This window comes from Squalius cephalus (genome assembly GCF_949319135.1).
Source record: "Squalius cephalus genome assembly, chromosome: 1".
In the NCBI taxonomy this organism is placed as follows: domain Eukaryota; kingdom Metazoa; phylum Chordata; class Actinopteri; order Cypriniformes; family Leuciscidae; genus Squalius; species Squalius cephalus.
Genome location: NC_137122.1, coordinates 29,368,110 through 29,391,730, shown reverse-complemented (window position 1 = coordinate 29,391,730; position 23,621 = coordinate 29,368,110). Strand labels below are relative to the sequence as shown.

General features: G+C 45.0%; 1 protein-coding gene across 1 annotated transcript in view; it reads left to right on the top strand.

The window, feature by feature from the left end:
• notch3 (notch receptor 3) overlaps positions 1–23,582 on the top strand; it is a 28,917-nt gene extending 5,335 nt beyond the window's left edge. The window contains exons 3-33 of the mRNA XM_079871129.1: positions 6,785–6,927; positions 7,015–7,350; positions 7,963–8,085; positions 8,174–8,407; positions 8,496–8,651; positions 8,774–8,959; positions 9,927–10,040; positions 11,263–11,376; positions 12,649–12,882; positions 12,971–13,081; positions 13,402–13,594; positions 13,686–13,831; positions 14,067–14,300; positions 14,389–14,541; positions 14,646–14,874; positions 16,039–16,240; positions 16,412–16,568; positions 16,659–16,843; positions 16,976–17,108; positions 17,598–17,852; positions 17,932–18,044; positions 18,171–18,700; positions 18,781–19,107; positions 19,385–19,533; positions 19,640–19,865; positions 19,960–20,050; positions 20,159–20,327; positions 20,465–20,769; positions 20,859–21,006; positions 21,100–21,197; positions 21,281–23,582. Of these exons, the coding sequence (XP_079727255.1) occupies positions 6,785–6,927; positions 7,015–7,350; positions 7,963–8,085; positions 8,174–8,407; positions 8,496–8,651; positions 8,774–8,959; positions 9,927–10,040; positions 11,263–11,376; positions 12,649–12,882; positions 12,971–13,081; positions 13,402–13,594; positions 13,686–13,831; positions 14,067–14,300; positions 14,389–14,541; positions 14,646–14,874; positions 16,039–16,240; positions 16,412–16,568; positions 16,659–16,843; positions 16,976–17,108; positions 17,598–17,852; positions 17,932–18,044; positions 18,171–18,700; positions 18,781–19,107; positions 19,385–19,533; positions 19,640–19,865; positions 19,960–20,050; positions 20,159–20,327; positions 20,465–20,769; positions 20,859–21,006; positions 21,100–21,197; positions 21,281–22,771 (7,285 nt within the window). The 3' untranslated portion in view covers positions 22,772–23,582. The remainder of the gene's footprint in view (positions 1–6,784; positions 6,928–7,014; positions 7,351–7,962; positions 8,086–8,173; positions 8,408–8,495; positions 8,652–8,773; positions 8,960–9,926; positions 10,041–11,262; positions 11,377–12,648; positions 12,883–12,970; positions 13,082–13,401; positions 13,595–13,685; positions 13,832–14,066; positions 14,301–14,388; positions 14,542–14,645; positions 14,875–16,038; positions 16,241–16,411; positions 16,569–16,658; positions 16,844–16,975; positions 17,109–17,597; positions 17,853–17,931; positions 18,045–18,170; positions 18,701–18,780; positions 19,108–19,384; positions 19,534–19,639; positions 19,866–19,959; positions 20,051–20,158; positions 20,328–20,464; positions 20,770–20,858; positions 21,007–21,099; positions 21,198–21,280) is intronic.
• The last annotated feature ends 39 nt before the right edge of the window (positions 23,583–23,621 follow it).

The window sequence follows — 23,621 nt, the reverse complement described above, 5'->3', positions numbered from 1 at the left end:
ATGGTGTCGCCTTGACCCCAGTAGCAGAGTGAGTCTATAAATTGTGAGTGTTGCATTTTACTGACCCATGGAAGCTCTCTACCTCTTAAGACATGATATATGAAGATAGTTAGACATGAAGCAGGCTCTGCTAAAATTTTGCACAATTTTTACAAAAGGGAATAATTAACAACTACAAGTTGATATCCAAGGCCTCAGTTGATTTACTTAAAGAACCGTGTATACCGATAGTTATGTTTATATCGTAAAGGCTGGAACACTGTTTGTTTATATTGAGTTTGGCACTTAAGAGATAAAGTTACTTTGCCTTAATATATAGTGGATTAGTGTGGAATGCTTTGTAAGATTCCTGCTCTGCCGCCACTGCATTCATTGCTGTCGTTACCTCTAGTCTATTCAGGATCCAGGATAAGGGATGTTTTGAGCAAAACTGTCAAAATTATGTGTAAGGTAATGTCTGTTTGCGGAATAGATTGAGACATCCACTTGAAAGTAAGCAGATTGAGAAGAGAACCCTACTGATTTGATGGGGTTGGAGTGTAATTGAGTTTGACTGTAGGGTGAATGAAGTGACTAAGGTCTATATGGTTTGATGCCGCAAGCAGGGAGTCCTTGTTCCCAGGCCCTGTCACAGGAAGTGCTGACTCCTGACCCCTCTACTTTACTCACATCCTGTCTATCAAGACAGCTAAGGAGAGCTTATGATGTGCTCTTGCCCTCTCTCTTTTTCTAACTCCTTATTTTACCCTCCAGATATGTTTTGTGAGAGCATGGTTCACCTACTGGGGTCCAGAGAGACAATCTACTTTAACCACCCTTGAATCCTGGATTCAAACATTTGCTAATCACTTTAAATTAATTCAATCTGATACGATCATACGTTCACATAATGTACTGCAGGAGTAGGCATAACTGATAATCTAAGAAGGAAAGTTGTAGTTTGTTTGTGTGTTTATTGATGATGTGGAAGATAAGACCAAGGATCTGAGAAGTTTACGGGTGACAGAGTTGGAGATAAGAGGCATTCTTTGGCCTCTACCTGAGTGTTCTCTTCCACTCTTATCAGACACTCTGAAGCTGTTTTCTGATCACAGCCACATTAAAGCTTTCCAACGTGTTTCTAAATATGATGTAGAGATGAACTGGAAGTTTTCATCCCAACTATCTGCATATTTTGTGATTTATGAGATAGATTAGAGTGGTTGGAAGCATTTTTACATGATGTACTTAATGCACAAAATGGGAGATTGTAAAATTCCTATTTGCTTAATGCATACAGGACACTCCAGGTTATAGCTAAAAGTAATTTTGGAGTTTTAGCTTTGCGGTTGTGGAATGCAAAACGTCTTCCATTTCTAGTTTTCTTAGATTCTCGAATTGTCTTTAGATCTGCAGAATCAGTAAGAAAAGTCTGCTTCTTTTTGAGTTCCAAGAGATCTGGATCGGTTTAGGTGCTGGGGTGGGGTTTTGTGGTGAACTACAGCAAAGAATGCTTTGGAAGACCTCGAGTCTGGGGTGCATGCAATGCGGTTGTGGTTGGCTTGTTAGCAATACCAGAAATTCTGGTTGTTTTTGTTTTTTTGGGTTTTTTTTTGTGAGCATTGACATAAATTTCTATACACCAAATGTTTTTCAAAAGCATTACATCTGATCTGATGAAAATATTTTGCCCTTGTGTGAACTTAGTTTGATAAGATCTGTCTTAAGGCTTTAGCCATGAGTCTTGAACGACCATATTATTGTTTTAGTCCACTTCCAGTCAGTTTATTGTTAATAATCTCACAGGTGAATAATTATGTGGCCAATGCAACGTAGCAGGACAATGGGTTATCTCTCTCTACATCTACCAATCTACATATTTCCACAGGTTGACAGGTGTTTTTTTGTTGGAAAGTTTTTTTATTTGTTAAAATCCACATGAAAATGATCCACATGGCCTATATAACCATATTCTAAAAAGCCCTTTCAAGTGCTGTAGGCACAATTTTGATTCCAATTTTTGAAATTGAAACTTTCAGCGATAATAGAAGGTTTATATGGAAGGTTCAGTTCCTGTGAAAGTTCTGCCCTCACAAACCCCCACCCTTTCAGCTCTCTCCTCAGCCATGGGTTACTGTTGCCAGGCTACAGCAGAGGCCTGTTGGTTCGTTTGAGCACAGGCCTGAAAGCCTGGCTGTTTGGGCCACCGCTCCCCCGTCCCTAAACAATAGGGTTCTGACTACTTTAGCTCTTTTATTTGGCCCACAAAATGCTCCCCTACCCCCACTTTGGTTCCTCTTTGAGAAGATGGGGAGCTGGGAGGGGGCAGTTGGGGGATGGGGAAAAGGCTCTAGTTGGCAGTGTGGTGTCGGTATGGGCTCTTTACAAAGGAATTGAGCAGCTATATGCCAAACCCTGCCACAGACATTTTTCAGGGGACTTTTGGAATTTTGATACCCTGAAAGTTGCTTCATCAGTTTTCAAAGCAAACAAAACCGGGTTTAGTTTCAGTGACATTAATAGCAGGTGACCTACACGCAACTGACTTCCTACTAAGGAAAGATTTGGCCGTGAGAAGTGCATGGTTATTGTCTTTCACCTCAGAGTGGGAAGGATGGCTTCAAGTACCCGGGAGATTGACATTCTGTTGGGAACTCTCTCATGCTTGGTGCCTCCTGGACCATGACTGACCAGATGAAGCACTTTCAGAGAGACGTGGTGTGTTTGTGCTTCTCTTCCACAGGTGCTATGACCTTAGACTGCTAGATGATTGTATGGTATTGTGCTAAAGAGAATAGTGTCAGGTGACACTGCCACAATGACCTCTGAGTTCAGGAAAAACGGCATTGAGTTTCAAAAATGAGCAGAGATGCCGAGCTTCACACACATAAATCATTCCGGCAGCATCCAAAAAGCCCCTGTGTACATGCAAGTTACAAAATGCTGGTCCCATGTAATTCTTTCGATATGGTCCATAGGTACACCTTAACTATGTATACATGAATGAAGCCCTTTTCATTGTTTTCTCAGTCTGATATGTCTTGTGGTTTCTCAGCATCCTAGGAGAGGAAATTGTTCGTAAGTCACACAACGTGTTTGAGTGTGCATGTGAGGTATTTGTGGTGGCGTTTGACTGCATCAGTGCACTTAGTTGTTTTATCTAGTCTCTCTCTCAGTTAAGAGTCTTGGCTTAATTGTTAACCTGTCCAACTGCTTCATTAACCTTCCAACTTCTAGCATTATCAGGGAAGATGCTGCTATGCTTGTGCATGTGATCTAACAGCCTGCGTTCATGTGTGTGTGTGTTTGTGCACATCTGTTTGGAGATTCACAGACCGAATAGTGCCATTGTTTTGGGTGTAATCCTTTAAAGAAGCAGAGAGAAGCGGAAAGCCAAAGCAGTGCTGACAGATGTGAACAGTTGTTTGGTGCTATTTGCAGCTGGCGTGAGCCATCAGTGGTGTTGTGACATTGGAGGATTACTGTTTCTGCCCTCTTCCTATCTCACCCATGTCTACTCTATTCTTTAGGGGCCAGGGGTCTACTCTTGGTACATTCTAAATCAATGGTCATGCTGAGTAACATCCTAGCTTAAATCAAAAACTACCAATTTCCATCCGTACAACACTCAAAATTGTCCAAAATCTTCTTTTTAGAAAATTCTCGCTCACAGTGGAGTTCCTGCCAGATTGAATGCCCTTTACAATGAGTTATTTTTTTTTCACTCTGAAAGCTCTGATAGGACTCTTGGCTGTATGTTTTTGGACGAATGATAGGCACAGCCAAGGCCTAGACAAAAGAATGTGTGTTTTGGCTGCAGAACACCGTGTGAGGACAAATATCCTAACCTCCCCCTGCTGCTACTTGACCAATATCTACACATTCTCACACACTTTCACGAAGGTTTTCACAATGCAATAAGTATGAAACTCCAGCTCGGATACAAACACATAGAGGGAATGCGTTCCAAAACTCACACACACATGCATGTTATCATGTTTTGTAAGGCCAGAGGCTCCCTCTCTTTGTGTTTGGAAATAGCTCTTGTCAACACATCCACAATTCCTCATAGTCCAGTAACTCTTTGAAATCCCACAAGCAGTTCCTCGGTCATCCTGCCCATTGTGATCGGTCCAAAAAGTTTCTCTTTTGTTTAACCATTTGCTGACCTTTTTTTTTTTTTTTTTTTTTTGTAACAAAAGATACATGTAAAAATTGCTCAGTTAGATGTACCACAGAATCTATCCAGTTTGGCCTTTATCACAAATTCCTTACTGCTCATGTACACATGCACTCGATGTAAACTGCTTCCTAGAGCCAAAGACAGGCAAACAACAGGTTGTAAAGTAGGCTGTCTACATTCTTCAAAGGCCTATCGTGCAGAATGGCCATTTTTATAAGGGCTTGAGTGTCAGACTGCATGCTAGTTGAACCTTGATGCGGTTCTCCTCAAAACTCTTTTTGTGCCACAACTCCCCATTTCATTTTTTTTTTTTTTTACCCCAAAGATTCCAGACATAGTTAATTTGCCTCTAAATAAACCCAGCCAAGCCATGACAAATAGCCAAGGGGATGAAGGGTAGGGGGTGATTGGTGGGGTGTCAGGCTTGCTCGGTCGTCTGTGAGGTTGCCACAGCAACAGGGATCTGGGATTCAGAAAGAGTGTGAGTGTTTTCAGAGCAGGAGACGAGGGATTACAGGAAATATGACAGGACATGACTCTCCGTACCGGACTCTTTCCCCCATCCCACCCTCCAAAAAACATTCTTTCCCTACCAGACACCCCCAACCTACCCCCACTACACTGCCTGACATTATCATCACAATCAGACTGCTGACCTCTGACATTTGACCTCCCAGCATGTGAAGGGTTCATAGGGAAAATCAGTGTGCCGCATTGGGGGCTTCAGGAGATGGAGGAGTAGCCCTGGGTATTCATGAAGAATTGTTTCTTACTTATTGCTGATCTGTTTCCTACTTGTTTTGCCTTTAGAGTTGAGAAAAACTCCCCACAGACACGCAGTGTTAACTTACGGCATTTCATGTAGCCAGCTGTATTGGAAAAAATTGTAACAGGCATGATTAATTTTGTTTTTGATATGTCACCCCTAAGTTTGGTCCAGTTGGCCTCTTTGCTTCAAATTCTCAGACTTTATGATAAAAACAACCAACCATGGCCGGCAAATACACTCTTGTGTTGTTAAGTCAACAGTACTGTTATTAATATGCAGACTTCACCAATGAACTGAGCAAGTGAAGAGTGTTTTACATTTTCCTCTTCTTCTATTCCATCAAGCAGTGAATTTTAACCTTAACATAACATGTCCTATTCAGTATCAGATGTAAGTCTCGTTAATCAGAAGACTTGGGATTCTTGATGCCAGCAACTTAATCTTGGCTCCCTTATGTATGTTTTTTGGTTCCAGTTCCAGAATATTTTATTACTCCCATATGAAACATTTCTGTAGGTGTGTCTTCCAAGCAGCAGAACACTGTGGCGTCATCCTCTATTGTCTTGCTGGGTAGAAAAACAGTTCACCAGAGTCTGAATTATCTCTAATTTTGATGAAATGGTTGAATGGAAAGTATAGATCATGAACAGCTAGCAGGCTCCCTCTGTGGTCCAGCAGAAGTCTAAAACAGCACCCCCTATATACCAAGCGCTTTTTTAAAGCCCCTCTCCAAGGTCAGAAAGAAACTGCTTTGAATTTGTGTGGGGGAGGAGATGCCAGCCACAAAAGAAGAAAAACAACAAAGGGACAGATAGCTCAGTGTAAAAAGTGGTCATCCTATAACAGAAAGAGGAGGAAAAGCCATTGTTGTCTCTGCCCAGGGGTTGTTTTACAGTGGAAAGAGAGAGAGAGGGCCTGAGGGGGGACACAGAGAGAACAGACCATCCCAGTGCTTGTCATCAGCTTCAAACGGTCTTTTTGATGTGGGAGTTCATCCTGTGGTGGGGCTCCCTGTGTGGGTGTAGGGTTACCCAACACACACTGGCTTCTCATGCCTAGCTTACCAAAGGCCCCAGAGCCCATGATAGAGACGGCTTTTTTTTTAGGAAAAAGTTGTTTATTTTATCTTACCTGTTCAGTTTCAGGTCCCACTCAATTGTCCATCAAGATAACCTTCCTGTACTGAAAAGCATAGAATTAGAGCGGAAAGAACTGTATTCAACTGCCACAAAGTGGCTTTACCAACATATCATCTATGTTTTGTTGTCTCCTATCTTTTGAGCGGTCGCCATTGTGAGGTAACACATGGAATACAGTGCAAGGTCTCATGGGTGAACACAGATAGTTCTGCGTTTTACTATTGACAGCCGTGTTTTACTATTGAATGCAGCGAAGAAATTGGAAAATCAGTAATAATCCTGGAATGCAAACTGGCATGGAGAGTAGCATGCTTTCTGTATTGGAATACCAAAGAATGTGCAAAGTGTGCTCTGCTGTTACAGTCAAGTCAGACATATATGCAACATCTGGGGGATAGCATAAAATTGAGTGTTTTTCTCTGTGTGTGTGTGTTTGTGGTCCTGGTAAACCCTACGTTGTGGGGACCAAAAGTCCTTATACAAGAATAATAATACCAGTGTGTGTGTGTGTGTGTGTGTGTGTGTGTGTGTGTGTGGATTATCACCTGCTCCCTAACCTTGTTTTATACTAAGCTTAGTATATTTACTATTTATGTTTTCTGTGCATGAGTTTGGAGAGATACTGGACCTGGCCTGTTGATAAAAGTTTCTGAGGTCCCACTGAAATGCTTTTACACTCAGGTGCTCATTTTCTAAATGTGTGCCCCTCAACAGATGCCGGCCTGGTTATATTGGTTTACTCTGTCAGCATCTGGACCCCTGTCATCGCTCGCCTTGTCTAAACGGAGCAGCTTGCAAGAGCCAGGTTGCTAATGGAATCCCACAGTACACTTGTGTGTGCCAGCGAGGCTTCAGAGGTAAGCTTGAGGGTGTCTTCATGTCATCATGGTTCAGTTTGTGGGAAATATAGGGCTGTTTGTGAATGACTCTTCTTGTGTCTGCAGGTCAGGATTGTTCCCTGATTGATGCATGTGCCACAAATCCCTGTGCCAATGGTGCCCGTTGTACTAATTGGAACAATCACTACAACTGCTCGTGCCCACCTGGGTATCAGGGAAAAAACTGTCGCAATGACATTGATGAGTGCCGCAAACCCGGAAAATGCCTTAACGGTGGAATCTGCATGAACACCCATGGCTCATTCCGTTGCGACTGCCTTGCTGGGTACAGCGGGCGCACATGCGAGGTGCCCACCCAGCCCTGCGCCCCTTCACAGTGTCTCAACGGGGGCACCTGCCATCAGACCGGTGACCACACCTACGAATGTGCTTGCTTGCCAGGTACAAACAGACAGAAAGCATGCATGCATTCATGTAGACACACACCCTTTATCAAGTTCCCATACTCATGCCCAACCCTTGGAATCAGGGTTTCCCGAAGCATCTAAACTTTCCAGGCAGTGATACCTCATGCTTGCTATAAATAGCTTAGACTGAGTGAGAGAAAGATACAGAAGAGAAAGAGAGTGAGCAGAACAGTCAAAGCATGGAAGAGGGAAAGCGCGTGGGCTGCTGGGCAGGAATTTACTTTATTGCCTTTCTGCTCCCCTCTGGGGAGCAAGCAGGAAATGTCTCTCACCAGAGAGGAAGTCATTGAAACCGTGAGAGATTATAAAACAAGCAAACACGACAGGGAGTATGGCCCTCTAGAGCAGATCTCCGTCAGGTCCTGGCTTTGCCTCTGTGGGAACCACCGAGAGAATATGTAAACACTCAACACCCACTGGACCTTTTTACTGCTCTCTTTACTCTGTTCATCAATTTATCAATGGTTGTGGAACAGGAGTAAGTGAAAATTATTAGGTGTGTTAGGGAAGTGAGGAAAAGATCAGACATTATTATTCCCACATTTACCCCCCTGCTTCCTGTGTCATATTTCATTTCTCCGCCCAGGCTTCAGGGGACACAACTGCGAGGAGAACGTGGATGACTGCCCTGGGCACAAGTGCATGAATGGTGGGATCTGTGTAGATGGTGTCAACACATATAATTGTCAGTGTCTGCCTGAGTGGACAGGTAAATGTACACTTTTTTCCCATGTTTACTATAAATTTTTAAGTTAAAATAACTTGAAATAACCTGCCATTTGTCATTCTGTCCTTAGGCCAGTATTGTGCTGAGGATGTCAACGAGTGTCTCATGCAGCCCAATGCTTGTCACAATGGCGGTACATGCTTCAACACCATTGGAGGGCACACCTGTGTATGTGTCAATGGCTGGACGGGGGACGACTGCAGTGAGAACATTGATGACTGTGCCACAGCTGTCTGTTTCAACGGCGCCACATGTCATGACCGCGTGGCCTCCTTTTTCTGCGAGTGCCCGGTGGGCAAAACTGGTATGACTGTCTTTATCATCCCGCCTTATTTTTTGGTCTTGTTCGTTATCCTCAGAGTCCAATTAGTGACATTCTGCTGTCCCTACAGGTCTGCTCTGTCATCTGGATGATGCTTGTGTCAGCAACCCCTGTAATGAGGGGGCCGTGTGTGACACTAACCCTCTGAACGGCCGCGCCATCTGCACCTGCCCTGCTGGCTTTGTTGGTGGAGCCTGCAACCAAGACATGGATGAGTGTTCAATTGGTAAATGTACAACATTGTGAATGGCTCCCTCTCTCGTTGATTCTTTCTGTCTCTCCCTCATCTTTGTCTCTCTCAGTAAAGAGTAAATGTTAACTGACTCCTCTGTTTCTCTCTTGTGCCAGGTGCCAACCCCTGCGAGCATTTTGGGAAGTGTGTGAACACGGAGGGTTCGTTCCAGTGCCAGTGTGGACGTGGCTACACCGGCCCTCGCTGTGAGATTGATATCAATGAGTGTCTGTCAATGCCCTGCCAAAACGACGCCACCTGCCTGGACCGCATCGGCGAGTTCACATGCATCTGTATGCCTGGTATGTCAGTACACTTGACCTTAGCTTACACAGAGATGTTAAATCTGCTTCAGATCAATGTGGACTTCCAGACTATATGACTATATAGACCTACTTTGGAAAACATGCAAAGTTCAGAAGAGGAGGGTTTGTTATGTAATAACATTGTGGTCATTTGGGCAGGGGTAATTTAATTGAAATAGAAAAACTCTGTCCACATGGGTAAATCACAGAAACCACAGATCAGTGTTTTGGCTTTGTGTCTTCAGCACACACGTTCAGTAAAAACTTGTATCCTGCACTACATGCATCTTTAGGTTTTTTGGGGAACCATACAAATCGGCGCTGGGAGCGGGGTGTATTGGGCAATCTGGGAGAGAGGGGGAGGAGTGTGCAGTGAATTATAATGAGATCTTGAGTGGTGGGAATGGAGTGGAACAATGGGGCCCCTCTGTGCTCCGTTCTTCGCCCTACGCACATAGAGAGAGAGCAAACTTTTTCCCAGCACTCTCATCCCCTCCCCCCACTTCTGCTCGTACCCCTTTCATTTCCACAGACACCTCTTCTTCCCCACCCTCCTGATCATCGCCAACTTGGCCCTGGCTCACGTGGAGGGGCCAATTCTTTCTGATTCCATGCCGCCGTCAATGCTCTGGCCCCAGCCCACACTCTGTTTCACCTGAATGGGGCGACACACAAGAGCGGCACTCTGCTGATTATAGAACATGTGTGTTCTCAATGGAGAGATGACCACAGGGCATCCTGCGGACAGTAGGGTGTGGTGCTTCTAGTCAAAGCAGGGGCCTCAGTTTGCATAGACGAAGCAATTCTCCATTTCCTCAGAGACATGAACTTTCTGTAGGGTGCAGTGTAGCAGAACATCTCAGTGTGACTGTGAGCCCCTGTGTTGTGAGAAACTGCAGTCCGAGATTTGTCTTCAATGCATTGAGGGTTAGAACTGTGTTTCACTCTGATTTCTCTCTACCAGGCTATCAGGGGAAGTACTGCGAGGTGGACGTTGATGAATGCGAGAGCAACCCTTGTGTAAACGACGGCATCTGCCGAGACATGGTTAATGGCTTCACCTGCACCTGTCAGCCAGGTATGAAACGTCATTTTCCCAGCATCACCAGTTCAACAGTATGTATGCAAAATTCACTTGTGTGTTCACTTAATATACAGTCTCAATTCATGTAATATCAGGTTAAACCTAGCTTTGCCCCCTAGCCTGATAGAGTTTTTGCGTAATTACTCATTAGAGTGCAGTCTTTAGCGCTATGCAACTGCGTGGCCAAACAAAGACACCATTGTGGCCCCTCTACACATGCACCCCCCCTCCTCCTCTTCCCAACTTGTTCATAGAGAAGGGACAGCAGTCTCACCCGTCTCTCTCTACATAGAGGTGGTGGGGGGAACAGCAGCTCTGCTAATGAGATTCTTTTCCATGTCCGCAATTTACATCTGGGGCAGACAACCCCGCACCCCCCATTTAGCTATTGAGCCGGTAGCGTTTGTGCAAGGAAAGGGGGAGGGCCACTGGCCTTGAAGAAAACAATTCTAGCATCTCCCCCTTCTAACCTTCTGCCCTAGGCATCAACATAGATCCCATCATAACACTGTTAATCAACACAACACCCTCTAAAGATGCAGAAATGAACATTTCTCATGGGGCCCCAGCCATTTTTTTCGTACTTACTAGAACGTTTTCCCAGACAAGGGATATCAGTCATTGTTTAAATCCCACTGCCCTCTCACAAATGCATATTTTCCATATAACAAATTTTAATCACTGCAAAAATGTAAAGAAACTTGATTAATATCTTCCAAAAAAAATTTATAAAGAGACAGTTAATATTCCAACAAAGTTCTCGATTTATTTATTTTTTTTCACATACTAAGACTATAATGCACAGATCAACTCAAGAATATGATTGATAAGAAAAACATTTCAGCACAGTCCATTCCAGATTGTGACAGTTGGATGGATTCAGAGAATGCAGAATCTGGACATATTCTAAGGCTCCAGTATTAAGTCAAATGTTTTAAATTCTGGTTATCAATGGTCTTGAAGAGTGTCAAGCCACAGTGCATATGTTATTGATAATACAAACCACTGACATCATAAATTCAAACAGAGATTCGTCCAAAACTTTAAGTGAACCTCCATTGAAAACTCAGTAAGCTTGAATAAGCCAAGGTGCAGAGATCTATAACTAGACCGAGTTCTACTGCCCCCAAAGCTGAACCTAATGACCCGGTCAGTGTGTGGAACTCACCTCTGCTGACTCAGACTGACCTCTAACCTCTATGTTTGCCTGTCCCAGGGTTTACTGGCACCATGTGTCAGATCGACATTGATGAGTGCGCCAGCACTCCCTGCCAAAATGGAGCCAAGTGCATTGACCGGCCCAATGGGTATGAATGCCGCTGTGCTGAAGGTAAGCTGCTAAATGAATATGTGTGTATGATTGTGTGTGCCTGCTGTGCAAGAATTTTGTGGATCTCTTCAGGGTTCAAAGTCAAAATCATCATCTCTGACTTCATCCATACACCTGCTTGTAGTCTCAGGGTCAAATGCTTTACTTCATACTGGGTATGCTGGGCATACTGACGAAAAGCTTTAAATCCCCCTCCTCTGCCCTGCAGACCCCAATGTCACAGGGTCACCAAGGCCAGCAGCTGCTGACGTTGAGGGTTATGCTCGGTCATCACCCCGACATCTGTTCATCTGTAACCCACAATGCATACCCACACAGTGACGTATGGCACAACCAAAGGTCCCAGCAATTTACTTCACATAGTTGTGCCTGTAGGAATGGCCGTTTTCTGGTTTTAGTTTGTCCATCAAATTCGCATGAGCTTGTATGTGAATGTTTTGGGCTAAAGATACAGTACATACTGCATGTGTCTCTTGGCTTTTAGAAAGCACAGACATGGAGTTTGTGTATTGTCTGAAACAGCCTGCTGTTTGGTATTCGCCGTGCTCCAGTTCCCCTCTGCTGAGCTGTCCCGTTAGCTGGGACGCAGGGTATTGTCCTGCTACTCGAGGGGACAAAAGCAGGTCTGTGAGGCCTGTGAAGGGCTCTCTCACTTTCTCTCTCACTACCACAGCCCAGCCCTGCCCTGCTCCTCACAAGGCTGCTGCCTTGACAGCCTGTCGGCATGGAAACCACGGGAACAGAGACTCCAAACTGTAGAACCTTTCACAAGAGAGAGAGAAAGAAGGAAACGGAGGTAGCAGACAGAAAAGAGAGAAAAAACGTATCGAGTCTGGGGAAAGAGGAGAGACATTTTCAGACCAAAAAAGCAGGGGGGCAGTCAAGGGGGTGCTGGATAAGAAGGATAAAGAGTACAAGGAAACCAAGGAAGTATTTACACCCCAGACAAAAACACAAATAAAGGGCATTGAATCATTCATGCAGAGTTTGTGAGCTACAGTGGTTATGAGCGGACAGTAGGACTATGGAAATACTATGAACGAAGACGATGCTATTTCGTCTTACCTAGCTTGTGCAGTAATGGTCCGCAGAGGGGAAATTGTTCTTGACAGACACAAACCACAAATGCAGGAACCTGTAGAGCATCGGTGACCATATAAATCTGATACTTCTCCATTCTCACCACCTCACTCAGCCCTTGAGATGTTGGGCTTACAGAAAAATCACCATTCTCTGCTTATTCACTCCTACACGTCTCCTCTTTGTCCTCAGGATTTGAGGGAAGGCTGTGTGAGAGCAACATCGATAACTGCAAGCCCGACCCGTGCCACCATGGCACTTGCATAGATGGCATTGCCAGTTACACTTGTAATTGTGATCCTGGCTACACTGGCTACCGCTGCGAGAACCAGCTCAACGAGTGCCACAGCAACCCCTGCCAGAATGGCGGCAAATGTGTGGACCGAGTCAACAAGTATATCTGCCAGTGTCAACATGGCACCTCAGGTGAGGGATGATGTATTACTAATTCAACTGTATTAGCTACATTCAGTTTTCTGTTTCATGTTAAAGAAGGTTTTGGCTTCCCACACAGGTACCAACTGTGAAATCAACTTTGACGACTGTGCTAGCAACCCATGTGACTACGGAATCTGCAAAGATGGCATAAACCGCTATGAATGTGTCTGCAAACCTGGCTTTACCGGTGAGACAGGGAGAGATCTTCCCCCACTTTTCTTATACATTATAAACACGCCGTTGAATTTGCAAATTAAGAGAGATACAGAAGAGAAACCTCAGTTAAACTTTATTCTACGCTGTCCTTGTTGCTGTATAATTACAGTTAAGTACTGAGTAAAAAATAAATACACTGACCAACAAGCTCACTACACGGTTAGGGTTAGTTGCTTGTAATTATGTATAATTTACTGATGTTACTATAGTAAGTACATGTAAAATATGTAACAAGGACACTGTAAAATAAAGTGTTACTGAAACCTCATTATAAACTTCCATCCCTTTCAGGATCTCAATGTAAAGACGAGATTGATGAGTGCCGGTCGAACCCTTGTCGCAACGGAGGGACCTGCGTAGATGATGAGAACGGCTTCCACTGCCAGTGCCCTGAAGGTTTCCACGACCCATTCTGCTATTCACAAGTGGATGAGTGTGCCAGCAGCCCATGTTTGCACGGGACCTGCAGGGATGACCCTAATGGGTACAGCTCCATTACAAACTTTAAAACCAGAAGGAAGTAAATAAATGGGGACTTGTTTTGACTGTGACTCTTGTTTGTATTGCTCCTGCAGCTATCGGTGTGACTGTGAGCCTGGATGGGTGGGTAAGAACTGTGACCTAGACCGAAACGATTGTTTACCTAGCCCCTGCCAGAATGCAGGCACCTGTTTCGACCAGCTCAATGGTTTCACCTGCAAGTGTCGGCAGGGTTTTAGAGGTGAGATATATGTTACATTAGCTCAGTATGTGTATTACAATAATAACAACAAAAAGAGATTTTATTACACATTGTTGTACCAGGAAGAACAGACTGTCCTCTCATATTTTATTTTCAAACTCTACTGCTGAAAAGGGTGTAATGTTTCACTAATAAGGGAATTCCAGTTCTTAAGAATTGAACTGCTTTTGCCAATGGCTACATTCTGACAGCTGTCTTTCACTCCCATCCTCAGGTAACTTATGTCAGGTGAACATCAACGAGTGTGCCTCCAGCCCATGTCTAAATCAAGGCACCTGTGTGGATGGATTCGCCAGTTTCACCTGTCTCTGTGAGCCACCTTATAGTGGTCCCACCTGTGCAGAACTGCTTACACCTTGCTCTCCCAACCCTTGTGCCAACCATGCTTCCTGTGTGAACACACCCGACTACCTGGGCTACCAGTGTAACTGCCAACCTGGGTGGCAGGGTAAGTTTCTAAACGCATTCTGATTCAAGTCTATAAGAATTGAGTTTCCTGAAGCATGTCTTAACTCTGAGTGTTCTTCACACCACAGGTCAGTTGTGTAACAATGACATAAATGAATGCACCTCTAACCCATGTAAGAACCACGGGACCTGTACAAATACTTTGGGTGGCTACGTGTGCTCCTGCCATGCTGGCTACTCTGGTCCCAACTGTGAAACTGATATCAATGACTGTTCACCAAGTGAGTCAAATGGAACATAAACTAGGTTTTTATTGCAGATCTTGCAAATAAAGCAGTCAGGCCATTCTTTGGCGTGGTCTAATGGTGTTCTCAAATTTTGTCAGACCCCTGTCTGAATGGAGGATCCTGTACAGATGGAGTGAACTCATACCGTTGCAGCTGTCTGCCAGGCTTCACCGGGGCACGCTGTGCTGCCGAGGTGAATGAGTGTCAGAGCGGCCCCTGCAAGAACGGAGGCACTTGCACAGACTACGTCAACAGCTACACATGTACCTGCAAACCAGGTTTCACAGGCCTTTTCTGTGAGACCAACATAGCAGACTGCACTGAAAGGTGAGACCATGAAGTAGACTTGTAGTCAAGACCGCCTAAACCGAGACCAAGACACTACCAAGACCAGAGGGTATCGAGACCAAGACAAGACCAAGACCAAGACAGACCAAGTCGAGACCAAGACCAAGTCGAGACCAAAACCGAGACCAAGTCGAGACCAAAACCGAGACCAAGTCGAGACCAAAACCGAGACCAAGTCGAGACCGGAGGGGAAAAAAAACAGACTAGTTGAAGCTAAGCAATAACTTGTGAATTCAAGAACAGCAGCATAGGGTTCAGCCGCAGTTTACATTCAATACATATTAGATGGTATTACTTCAACTAACGTTACACAGGCAGAACAATACAGAGACAGACCATGTCATGTGTGTGACTGTGAGCTCATTGTAATCTGTATCTCTAGAGATATCAAAGACACAAATTCATCCAAGCAAATGCCTGCCTATCTCTGCCGATTTCGGAGTCTCAGACTCCAAATGAACCCATTCTGCAACTTTTAAATACATAATTACATTTTTAAAAACGAAATTATAGGCTTAAGTGCGGGATCCGAAAGTTGGTCGTTTTGTCGCTATGGTTACACACACAACACACACACCGTTGGCGGTGCGCTCAAAGTCATCTGTCAGTTGTGTAGTTGTGCAGTTACCCAAAATGAATGACTCCTGAATGAAGTTAATACCCATCATGTCACTGATATGTGTTTTTTAAACCAAGTGATCAAAGTGCTCGTTGCCGCTGCGATCAGTGGCGCGGATAAAATGTTTTCTCGTGTGGCTCGCGCACACACCGCACTGTCATCAATCCGGCGCGCGCTTCAATCCGTTCCGTTGCGGATAATAATGTTGCATTATCGAACGTTGTGTCGTCGTGGATATTGTAGTATTGTATTTCTAAATCCCCCGACCACTATGTCGGTCTGAGACAGCGAGACCAGACAAGACCGAGAGGTCCGAGACCAAGACCAAGAGGTCCGAGACCAAGACCAAAGACCGTCAAGGCCGTGACAAGACCGAGACCACGTAAAAGTGGTCTCGAGACCGGTCTCGAGACCAAGACCGGTCTCGAGACATACATCACTACCATGAAGACACTCATAGCTTATAAAAGAAACGCTGTAGCCAATAGTATCTTATAAACAAATCATCTCCCCTTTTGTTTTAGCTCCTGTTTTAATGGAGGAACCTGCACTGATGGGATCAACGGCTTCAAATGCACTTGCCGCTCAGGATTCACTGGAGATTACTGCCAATACGAGGTGAACGAGTGTAACTCTCAACCGTGCCTTAATGGAGGAGTTTGTCAAGATGCCCTGGAGTCATATCGCTGCTCATGTCCGAAAGGTTACACTGGCCCCCGTTGCCAGGTATTAGTCCAACATAATGCTATAACCTCAACATGCTTACACATTTTTTATATTACATAAAATAATAAATATTAGAATAAAACAAATAGTAAAGAAATAAAATCAAGGATAGATTGGAACCAATGAAAATAAATTACAGATTAAAATGAATTTTTTTTATCTCTCTTTTAGTATCCAGTTGATTGGTGTAGGCCTTCTAACCCTTGCAAGAATGGTGGTCGCTGCAGAAAGAAAGATGCCTCCTTCACGTGTGACTGTTTGGGTGCCTGGTCAGGTCGTTATTGTGACATCCCAGGAGTGTCCTGTGAAATTGCAGCCAGACAGAGAGGTACATAGAAATAGATGTGATTTTTTTTATGGATTCAATTTCACTATGATCTTCTCCTTGTTAACGGTCCACACACTCTCTCTTGCACAGGTCTCCAGACAGATGAGCTTTGCCTCTATGGTGGACACTGTGTCAATACTGGCAACGCACACTACTGCAAATGTCCCGCAGACTACACAGGCAGTTACTGTGAGTCCCAGTTTGACCACTGTGAGGACAAACCTTGCCTCAATGGCGCCACCTGCAGGAGCTACATGGGAGGATTCACCTGTGATGTAGGTCATCTTACCACTGGTACAAAATAGCGTAAACTATCATTCATACTAGTACAAGGCCTATTAACTACAGAATATAAAGAACTGAAGATATTTCAGAAAAGATGTTGAACTGACCTGTTTTTACTCCAGTGTATGCCTGGTTATGAGGGGAGCAATTGCGAGAGAGAGGTCAATGAGTGTCAGTCTCACCCATGTCAAAATGGAGGAACCTGCATTGACCTGGTGGGACATTACATCTGCTCCTGCCCTCCAGGAACTCTAGGTAAGTTAAAAATGATAAAACTATGGTGAAAAATATACCAGAATCAATGAGAGTCTTTTAGCCTTAAGTACGAAAATCAAAATATAAACTACCATCAAAAGTTTGGGGTCGGTAAGATTTTTTTAATGTTTTTGAAAGAAGTCTCTGCATGTATTTGATCAAAAATACAGTAAATCAGTAATATTGTTATTACAATGTAAAATAACTTTTCTGTTTTAATATTTAAGAGTGTAATTTATTCCTGTAATCTAAGCTGAATTTTCAGCATCATTACTCCAGTCTTCAGTATCACATGATCCTTAAGAATTTTCTGATCAAGTAATTATCATCAATGTTGAAAGCTGTATTAAAAACTGTATTCTTTTCTTTTTTCTTTTTTTTTTAAAGAAAAAATCTTGCTGTCCGCAAACTTTTAAATGGTAGTGTACATAGGTTACATATAGGTTGGAATATTGTCACTCTAATGTTTTCATTATGACATTTTCTTAGGGGTCCTCTGTGAGATAAATGAGGATGACTGCGCAATTCCCTCATGGCCCCGAGGGATACCCAAGTGTCAAAATAACGGCACATGTGTGGACAGGGTCGGAGGGTACAGATGTAACTGCCCTCCAGGCTTCACTGGAGAACGCTGTGAGGGAGACATCAACGAGTGCCTTTCCAATCCCTGCAACCCCTCCAACAGCTTGGACTGCATACAGTTGCCCAATGATTACCAGTGTGTGTGCAAGCCAGGCTTCACAGGTGAGGGATGTCTGAAAACTGAAAAATGTGTCTGTGAGGTACATATGTAAGATTGTGTCTAACTTAATTTTGTCTTCAGGACGAGGGTGTCAGAATAGATTCAGTATGTGCGAGTCTCAGCCCTGTATGAACGGAGGAGTGTGCTCTTTGTCTGGCAGCTCACCGCTGGGATACGCTTGCACCTGTCAGCTTGTGAGTATCCAGGCCTTATATGATATAATGTATCAACTATAGCATTATGATCTTGTGTTTCCATCTTAACTGTACTGTATTAAAATTCAAAAGCAACTACTTAACTCCTCATTGTCTCTTTCTCAGGGATATGCAGGTGCTAACTGTGAGAGGAGCATGAACTGCAAAGAGCTGCCTTGCTACAACGGTGGCAGCTGTACTCTTACCTCACGAGGTGCACGTTGCACCTGTATTCAGGGATTTGGCGGGCCACTGTGTCACCACCGCAGCAGTGAGGGCTGCTCCTCCAAGCCCTGCCGCAATGGAGGCTTGTGTACAGAGGAAATCAGCTTCCCTTTTTTCCAATGCCAGTGCATCAACGGCTGGTCGGGCAAACGATGCGAACAGGAAGCCAGGCTTCTGGGACCTCTTACTCCTCAGTGCCCTATTGCTGATTGTCACGGCAAGGCCAATGACGGTGTGTGTGACAAAGAATGTAATTCGTTCGCCTGCCGCTGGGATGGAGGTGACTGCTCTCTTGCTGTGAACCCTTGGGCACGCTGCGCAGACCCTCGCTGCTGGCGGCTCTTCAACAACAGCCAGTGTGATGAGTTCTGCAACAATGCAGAGTGCCTGTATGATAACTTTGACTGCAAGAACAAAGAGAAAGTCTGCAAGTAAGTCCTGTACTATTTTCATCATGATTCATTGGACCATTTATGATGGTCTTTCTCTAATACGGTCTCTCTTCATTCAGCCCCATCTATGAGGCATACTGTACCGACCATTACGCAGATGGGCTCTGTGATCAAGGCTGCAATACAGAAGAGTGTGGCTGGGATGGACTGGATTGTGCAGGGAAGATTCCAGAAGATCTTGCGGAAGATGTGCTGGTTATTGTAGTCCTGCTGCCTCCAGAGGAGCTGCTACGGACAAAAACTGCTTTCCTGCAGAAACTAAGTGCAATCCTCCGCACCACATTGCGTTTCCACCTTGATCAGAACGGAGAATACATGATCCGACCCTTTACAGGCCATGAGACACGCATTAAACGAGAGCTTCATCCTCAGCAGGAGGTCATTGGGTAAGTTGGGGTTACTATAGTAAACGGTTTCATTTCATTTATCTTTGTACGGCGAAATTCTGCAGGCAAATTGTAGTCACCGCAATAGGACCCCACGAGATCATGAATTTTGAATTCTTTTAACTTTGAAGTTTTTTGCTGTGTTGACCAGTAATAAAGCTGCTTATTTTGGAAGTGACCTTTTTTATTGACAAAGGCCCTTCTTTGCCTGCAAAATTTTGCAAACGTTTTGCTAATGTGAGTGCACCTTTACAAATACTCTTTGGCTCCTCTGAAGGTCCATTGTATACTTGGAGATAGACAACAGGCTATGCTCCCAGGGCTCGGATGACTGCTTCCGCGATGCTAACAACGCTGCTGAATATCTGGGTGCTCTGCAGGCTTGTGAGATGTTGCGTTTCCCATACCCCCTCAAAGAAGTACGCAGTAAGTATCCACACTTACACCAACTTAACAGCCGCCTTACATAGGCCTCATTGGTCCAGCTGACTACCTTTGACAATTTTATGATAATTTACCAATTCTCTTTCAGGTGTACCAATAGAAGATATGTATACGTTTCCTGAATGGAGTAAGCTACTGCTAGTAGGGGTGGCTTCTCTGTTCTTGTTGGTAATCTTGATGGTGGGCATGTTGATTGCCCGCCGCAAACGTGAGCACAGCACACTCTGGTTCCCTGAGGGCTTCTTCCTCAAGAAGGAAACGAGCAGTAACAAGAACCGCAGAGAACCTGTGGGCCAAGATTCCCTGGGCATGAAGTGAGTCGCTCATGCAGTATCAAAGCTATTGTCAGTATGCATCATCAAAATATCCCTTTCATAGGCACTAATTAGCATGTATGACTCTTTGCAGACACATGCCAAAAACAGTGGAAGAGTCTCTATTGGCTGATCACAGTGACCAGTGGATAGACACAGACTGCCCTGAGGCTAAAAGACTTAAGGTGATTGACCATTTATCACTCTTCTTTCGATGTATATGTGTATGCATCAGTGAAACAGTTATATATGTGAATGAACAGCCTTAATAATATCCTCTTTTTTATGAGCAGGTGGAAGAGCCAAGCATTCTGTCAGATGGTGAGGATGCAGTTGACAGCAGACAGTGGACACAGCATCACTTGGCAGCGGCAGATATCCGTATGCCACCTTCCATGGCTCTCACACCTCCGCAGGGAGAGTTTGACAGCGACTGCATGGACGTCAATGTCCGAGGCCCTGGTATGATATGTTTGACTGTCTACTTTCTTAGTCCATGTTTGGGTCCAGTGCCCCAATCAGCAGCCCTGCATAGATTAACTTCAGATACAAGAATTACAAATTGATTCAAAATATTTGCATACTATTATTTCATATAGATGGCTTCACACCCCTGATGCTGGCATCCTTCTGTGGAGGTGGGCTGGAGCCCGAAGTGACTGAAGATGATGACTCAGAAGAATCCTCAGCCAACATCATATCCGATCTCATTTACCAAGGAGCATCGCTCGCAGCTCAGACCGACCGCACTGGAGAGACTGCTCTGCACTTGGCTGCACGCTACGCCCGAGCTGACGCAGCTAAAAGACTCTTGGATGCTGGGGCTGATGCAAATGCACAGGATAACACAGGCCGCTCACCTCTGCATGCAGCTGTAGCAGCTGATGCTCAGGGGGTTTTCCAGGTAAAGTCACCTATGAACAAATACATGTTTAAACATGGACTATTGAAACAAAATCAGTGCTAATGTATCCCATATTCTTGCATCTTCAGATTCTGATCAGGAACCGCGCCACAGACCTAGACTCACGCATGTATGATGGGTCCACTGCTCTGATCCTTGCAGCCCGTCTGGCAGTAGAGGGCATGGTGGAAGAGTTGATCACCTGCCATGCTGATGTCAATGCTGTTGATGAAATAGGTAGGCACAAAAGAAAAAGAAACATATTTATGCTTCAAACGTGAAGTTTCATTGTTTCTGATGGTTGCATATTATGTTTTTTTCTCTCCACAGGAAAGTCAGCTTTGCACTGGGCAGCAGCAGTCAATAATGTTGAAGCTACAGTTGCCTTGTTGAAGAACGGTGCCAATAAAGATATGCAGGACCTCAAGGTATGCAATTATATACTTTTGAGGGTTTTGAAGGCTTTATCTCAGCCATGTTTTTATTTTTTGAATCTATTTATGATCTTCAGGAGGAGACTCCACTATTCTTGGCTGCCAGGGAAGGAAGCTGTGAGGCAGTGAAGATGTTGTTGGCTCACTTTGCCAACAGGGAGATAACCGATCACATGGACAGGCTCCCTCGAGATATTGCCCAGGAGCGCATGCACCACGACATCGTACAGCTGCTGGATGAATATAACACTGTGAGAAGTCCGCAGGGCCATGCAGGGGCAGGTCACCACCTGTCTGGTAGCCATACGCTCTCACCACTCATGTGCCCTCCCAGCAACTTCCTTCAAGGGCTGAAAAGCACCCCTCAGGGTAAGAAGAACCGTCGCCCAGGGGCTAAAGGCATGGTTGGGCAGCATGCTGCCAGTCTGAAAGATTCAGCCAAAAGCCGCAACAAACGGCTGACGCTAGACATGCAGAGTGCTTTGCTGGAGAGCTCTGTCACGCTTTCCCCCGTCGACTCGCTGGATTCGCCGCGCGGAGGCGCCAACAATGCCGGCTACATCACCAATCCAACCTCACCGGCCGCCATGCCCACTCCTGGCCTTTTCCACTCCTCCATGTCTGTTCCTTCCACTCCCATGGTGCACAGCAGTATCCTGGATGGCACCAGCCCTTTTGCGGTCTCCCTGGCACAGCTGAGCGACCTGGGTGACGGAGGGCTCTCGATGCAGGGACGTGTGGCCATGCAAGGAAGCAGCATCAACCAAGGCCCCCACAACTACGTGCTGAATGCCGGCCAGATGAGCCTCAACATGGGCATGGTAAGTCCAGTAAGCGTCCCGTTTGACTGGCACAGCCGCATGACTCCATCTTCTCAGTGCAGTCAGCCCATGGTCAACATGGTGCATCCAGCAAGTAGCCAAACAGGCATGCACCCTCAGACACCAACCCTGCAGCAAACCAGCATGCTATTGCACCAGCAGCAGGTTTTCCGTAATGCCCAGCAGCCCATACTGCAGCCAACACCCGTCTCCAACACGCCCTCTATTAGCCCGGTCAAACTGACGCCCATTGCAGAGCAGCAACCGCAGCAACTTCACAGCCACGCCCTCACCAACCCCAACCTCACCCGCATGGGCTCCTCCACTCCCCCGACACCACAGCAGGCACAGCCTCCTCCAGCTTTCTACCAGTCACAGCAGCCGCAGGCTCAGCCTCCGCAGGCCACAGCATCCCCTCAGGCCTCGCAAGCACAGGCTATCTCGACTCAGGCACCCCCGGCACAGGGGAGCAGCAGCACCGCGGGCCCGGAGGATTACCCCACTCCGCCCTCCCAGCACAGCTACACCTCTGCCATGGATGCGACGCCCAAGCATTACTTGCATGTGCCCAGTGAACATCCTTACCTGACCCCTTCTCCAGAGTCTCCAGAGGCCTGGTCTAGCCCTTCCCCTCACTGTGTGTCTGATTGGTCTGACTCCACCCCGAGCCCGGCCGTCACGGCTTCTGCTCAAACCCAGATTTCCCATGTCCAGGAGTCCAATGGGAAGATGCAGGTGTTTGCTTGAACAGCTCAACCTACCTTAAATGTTTGTGACTTTGAGAGAGTAGAGTTGACAAGCGTCACTCTAGGGCTTGTTTTTTTACTTACCTGTCAGCCCGTTTCCAAGATTTTAATTGGATTAGGATTGACTGCTTTGCGTCAAGAAGACCGTCTGCTGGTGTCTGCAGAAAGAAAGTTAAAGGGAAATGTGTTGTCTTAAAAAGAAGACAATTTAATGAAGTAAGACGTTCTGTCACAGATGGACTTGTTTTTAATTATAAAAAAAAAGTATATGAAGAATACCACGTCTTTCATTTCAAAGACTTGGGGACACTCCTGAAACTAACAAACTTTATAAAAAAAAATAGATTGAGAGAAAAGTGAAATGTTGAAGGAAATTCCTTTCTTTTTATTTATTGTCTTATGTTTTCCAAACTGCCTTGTGGGTGTTTCGGCCCTCTTTCTGTCTCTGTTGTTTTTAGTGACCCCCATAACAAATGCCTTACTACTTCCAATGTTTTACATGGGACTCGTGAGGAGGTCTCAGGTTCCATGTTGCTACTGTTACAAGAGGAGCAGCTCATGATTGCTTAGCTCGCCTGTTCCGCCCCTGGTTTTATCAACAGCAATTGATACATTCACAATTTATAAACCGGGCTTTTGAGTGACACACACATACAATGAGATTAGAAGTTTTACAAATTTTAGTGATATTTATTTAGTCTAGCAGTCAGAAACAGATTGGCACATGAAAACAGAGGTATATAGAGACCAACACAAGTGAAATATTCTGATTTAAAATGGTTTTATACATGTTGTAAAAGTATTTGTATGAATGTAGAGGGGCATCTGTGAAGCACTTCAAGGGGAAAATC